At 49.1% G+C, this 5000-nt stretch overlaps 1 protein-coding gene across 2 annotated transcripts in view; it reads right to left on the bottom strand.

The window, feature by feature from the left end:
* Positions 1 to 5000, bottom strand: part of reln (reelin) — a 106202-nt gene that overhangs the window by 53054 nt on the left and 48148 nt on the right. For both annotated transcript variants that reach the window (XM_056598412.1, XM_056598413.1), the window contains exon 4: positions 4338 to 4408. In XM_056598412.1, coding sequence (XP_056454387.1) covers positions 4338 to 4408 — 71 coding nt within the window. The remainder of the gene's footprint in view (positions 1 to 4337; positions 4409 to 5000) is intronic.

Below are 5000 nucleotides of genomic sequence, written 5' to 3'. Positions count from 1 at the left end.
AGTGAGCGGTGGCCCCCCTGAGTTATATGTCCCTTTAATAATCCATCTGGGGTGTGCTGGACTCTCCCCCGGCCCATAAAGACCTGATTTATCCCCCTCGCTGGAAATGAGAGGACCTGGCATCGCGGGGCCGAGAGCTCTACGGCTGGCCCTCCTGTCAGGAGATAGGGCTGATGGACCGCCTTCTGCCACCGCTCTCCTTCAGACGCACACACCATTTACACACACACATGCACACACACACGTGTACTCGGGTACACACACACCCACGCACACACAATGTCGCACGGGCGCCACACACACACACTAGCACAAACACACACACTCGGCAAACACACACATGCAAGCACACACTCACAAACATGCATGCACACACACACACACACACATGCACAGACACACACACGTGCGCGCACACACAGACACATACATGAAGGCAACGACACACACACACTCGTGCACACACAGGCAAACACACACACTCATGCACCCATGTACACACATGCATGTAATGACACAACAGACCCACACACACACATACACAGACACACAAACACACACACACTTGTCTCTCCTCTCCTGGCCCCCCTCATCAGGGCTCAATAACTTTGAATGTGGCCGCTCAGTAGGGGAGTAGAGCGATTACTGGTTCACCCGCCAAAATGTCTTTCCTTATATTTGTAGCCGTTTAAATCCCGGGGAGCATTTTGCATTTCTGCTGCGCGGTGCTGTAAAGCACCTCCGAGCTGCCACACACGGGTCCGTCCAAACCATTCAGCAGCCGGGGAGAGGAACCATAAACCACTGCGCCTGGCCGCGCCTTCTGTTAGATTGTGCCCGTATCGCTAAAGCCTGCTACACATGCAATACACACGCGGAGACGCACCCAAACACACACTCCCTCCCCGTTCACACTGCCTTCCAAGTGCATAAATAAGTCGAGAAAGTGGATTTCTTTTTTTCTTCACTTTGCTGGTTTGTGGAAAAATAATGGAGGCGAACTAGGTGTAGATCAAAGAGGAAGAGGGGATGAAAGGAGAGGGAGAGGGAGATATAGAAAGTGTGAGAGAGAGAGAGAGAGAGAGAGCGAGAGAGAGAGAGAGAATGTGTTGCAAAATACACCTCACATGGGGGTGTGCTGAGCCATCTCCCCACACAGAAAGTCAGACAGAGGAAGCCTCTTACACACACACATGCACGCACCACTGTTTACATAACCACACACATAAACGTATTCACGAGAACATGCATTATGTATGCACACATACATTTGTGGATTTATACAAACACATGCATATATTATATACTGTCCACACAAAATGTATTCACACAGACATGTGAACACACAAATGCAGCGTTCATTCTGAAATGCAAACACGCAGATCTCTTTGTCTGAAAAAGCCTTAAGAAACACCATAATAGCACCATAAAAAGCCTTTAGAAACACCATAATAGCATAATAGCCTATATATCAAATAATAGAACATAGAATAGATAATAACTATTCGCTATACAAACACCTGTTGCCAGTAATCTCTTTCCTTAAACATTCAATGAAAAGGTGGAAACAACCATGTCTCCGTTTATTTCATCATATTTTCCGTTAGGTTTACTAGTGTTTGACTCTCCCTCGCTCTCCCGGTCGCTGAGCTCTTACAGTCCCGCTCTTCCTCGCGTGTCTGATATGCATCGCAGATGACCTCGCGCCCTCGTCTCCTCTGGTTGCACCTTCCCCCCCGCTCATACTCCCGCTGCCCTGCCCCTTTTTACTCCAGCACTCCCGCTAATCTGCAGCCCGGCTGATCACATGTGATTTCCACTCCAGTTAGCCTCTCTGACTCTCTTCCCCTCTCTTCTTTTCTTCGCTTCCATCCCTCTCTGCTGCTCCAAGGATCATAACTCTCCCTCAGATAGCTTTCATTTCAACTCGCTCAAAGCCAGAGTCTTAAGCACTTGGACTTCTGAAGTGGCTTGAGCCGGCCCCTATCTTTTCTTCTACTTTGAATGCTAATGCCTCCGATTTTAGGAAAACTTCAGCTTAGAAGTTGACTGCGTCCTGTCTCCCCTCCCCCCCTTGCCTCAAAACAACTCAGCTGGCCTGTTTGATCCCACTGGAAGGGAAATGTGCCCGGCCAGCTCTGGCTCACTCCCAGGTCAACTATGAATTTATAGAGGAAGTGAGGACTTTAACCACGAGAATACACACGCCAACATGCACTTTCTGCATTGCTCGCTTTTTCATTTTGGAGGATTTTGTGCGTGTGGCTTAAGGTGTTTATTAAAAAGAGAAAAAAAGATCTCGTCAAACACTGCGGTACACTTTCTCAGTCTGGTGATTTGATTTCATTGTATGTCTTGGAAGGACAGTACGGACTTAGCCGTACCGGTGGACCAGAACTGTGTGATGTCATTTCCTGGCTCAGCCGAGACCAGTCCAGGGAGACTGCAAACCCCACATCTGTACGGTCATTTAACTCCAGCCACTCCATCTCTCCATCTCTCCTCCTCTTCCTCCTCCACCTCCTCCTTGTGCTGCTCTGGGCGTGTTCCCCGCTCTTTTATCTGCTATTCAAACGCTCGCCGTGTGCCATAACAGAGAGATCGCCTCCCACAAGGTTGTTCGTGTGCTCTCTTTCGCCGCTACGCCTGATCCTCGTACAAAAAGGTGTTTGATCATCTCTCTCCATAACCCTGTCTCCCACCCCCTCCCCCCGCGGGGGGTGAATTTACAACCTTCAACATTTCTCATTAAAATCCCCAATCTTGCACCCTCCCATCTGTCCATCTTCATGGCCCTCCTTCACCTGGAAGGAGCCGGGATTTGTCCCGAGTGACACGGACGGACAATTTAGTGTCCAGCGCCACTCAACCATATCTCCTTTATCTCTCTCTCCCTCTGTTTCTCCCCGTTTCGCTCTCGCTCTGTCTATCTCCCCGCCTCTCTGTATCTCTCCCCCTATTTGTTATCATCCCTCCCCCATCCCTTCACCCCGTCTCAACGTCTCCTCATTGTTTTCTTCTACTAGGTCCTCAAGGACAATCTCATTTTCGAGATCTGGTCGTTTTCGGCCCCTCTCTCTTTTTTGTATCCATCTTTCTGCTCGTCCCATTCCCTCCTCATATCTCTCCTGCTATGCCTCATAAACTCTTCACCACCCGCTAACAAGTGTGTGTCTGCCTGTGTGTGTGTGTGTGTGTGTGTGTGTGTGTGAGTACTTGTGTGTGTGTGTGTGTGTGTATGCGTGAGGAGGCTCCTGGGCTTTGCCACTGACCGGCTGAAACCTTGCGGTTTGACAGCAGATGTGTGATATAGAGGTTTGGGATGGCCGGAGCAACGTGTGTGTATGTCTGTGCGTGTGTATGTTTGTGTGTTATGTGTCGAGGGGGTTGTAAACCCTCAGGCCGTGAGACAGGAGAGTGGACCCTTGTGCTCCCTCTCACCCCTGCCCTCTCCTTCTCCTTATCTATGTCCTTTTCTCACTTTTCTCTTTCACTTTCACTTTGCTCTCAAACAACAGAAGACTGTAGTCGTCTTCTGAGGGCCTGGAGACACTCTGTGTCAAGCAGTTAAGCCCTCCGTCATCTGCGCTACACCTTTACAGCTTTCCCTGAAGGCAACACTCTGAAGCCACTTTGCTCAGGAGAAAAGTGTCAGGCTGAGGATAATATATAACATATTTACATTAAATATGTTAGGGCTAAATGTGCAACAGCTTCGCACAGCCACCAGTCCCACTGACCTGCTGGAGTTCTTTCCACTCTCACTATTAAAGTACAAGTTGTGGTGTAAGGAAGAGTGCTTGAAAAGGCTTCCTGGTTGTTAACAAGCAATTACCACAACCCCCACTCCCCGCAGCATGAAGAGTGTGGACATGGTGCTGTCTGTCAATAGATACTTAATGCTGTCGTTGAAAGTGGATGCAGGAAGAAGTGCGGACCCAAAAGCATAAATCTCCGAAAGAAGAAGTGGAGTTTTAGCATAAGCCGAAATTAAGCTGGGAATATAGGACATCCAAATATCTCTTTGGCTTTTGGCTGCATAATTAGGGCCCGAAATGGTTTGAGTGCTGTGTTGCACTGTGTGTATGTGTGTGCATCTGTGTGTGTGTGTGTGTGTGTGTGTGTGTGTGTGTGTGTGTGTGTGTGTGTGTGTGTGTGTGTGTGTGTGTGTGTGTGTGTGTGTGTGTGTGTGTGTGTGTGTGTGTGTGTGTGTGTGTGTGTGTGTGTGTGTGTGTGTGTGTGTGTGTGTGTGTGCGCGTGAGACACTGCAGGGGTGTTCGTTTGTGTCTCCGCATACGTGTGTGTGTAAGTGTGAGTGTGTGCGTGGGTTCCCTCACCTCCCTGCTCGCAGAGCTGCTGGGCCAGAGCGTCCTTGAAGATGATCTGTCCTCGGTGTGTAGCAGTCGCCCTGGGAGAGAGACACCGAGGGAGGGAGAGAGAGAGAGACAAGGAGGGAGGGAGAGACAGAGAGACATGGAGGGAGGGAGAGAGAGAGAGACAAGGAGGGAGGGAGAGAGAGACAATGAGGGAGGGAGAGAGAGAAATGGAATGGGAGAAAGATGGAGGGGGAAAGAGAAAGAAATACACAGTGTTCAGTTTACATGCACAGTGCTGAGAAACAATGCATCGCCTCTATGTTGCACAGTGAAGACACGTATGCAGCAGGAATGTAAAACCAAAAAACAATAGCATCTATAAATACTATAACAAATAAATAAGTAAAGTAGGTAAAAAAACACAGAGCTTTGGGTCTTGCCTTCACAACAGCGTAGAGCACATTGTCCCTGTGCAGTGCTAATCATCTTCTGCCTGGCCTAGCATACATCTCGCTGTACACTCCGTCCACTACAAGGAATAAACATTCTGTTCCAGTGGGTCGCAGGATGCATAATTCATGGGGATGTGGAGGGAACTTAACCAAACTAAAAGGGGGAAACGCCTCAGAGTGCAGGGGGGGTCTTCCCATGCCGTCATGGAGACATACTATACACAGTGCCGTG

The sequence above is a fragment of the Gadus chalcogrammus genome, chromosome 9, assembly GCF_026213295.1.
Source record: "Gadus chalcogrammus isolate NIFS_2021 chromosome 9, NIFS_Gcha_1.0, whole genome shotgun sequence".
In the NCBI taxonomy this organism is placed as follows: Eukaryota; Metazoa; Chordata; class Actinopteri; order Gadiformes; family Gadidae; genus Gadus; species Gadus chalcogrammus.
The sequence above is the reverse complement of the archived record's forward strand: the minus strand, read 5'-3'. Positions and strand labels throughout refer to the sequence as shown.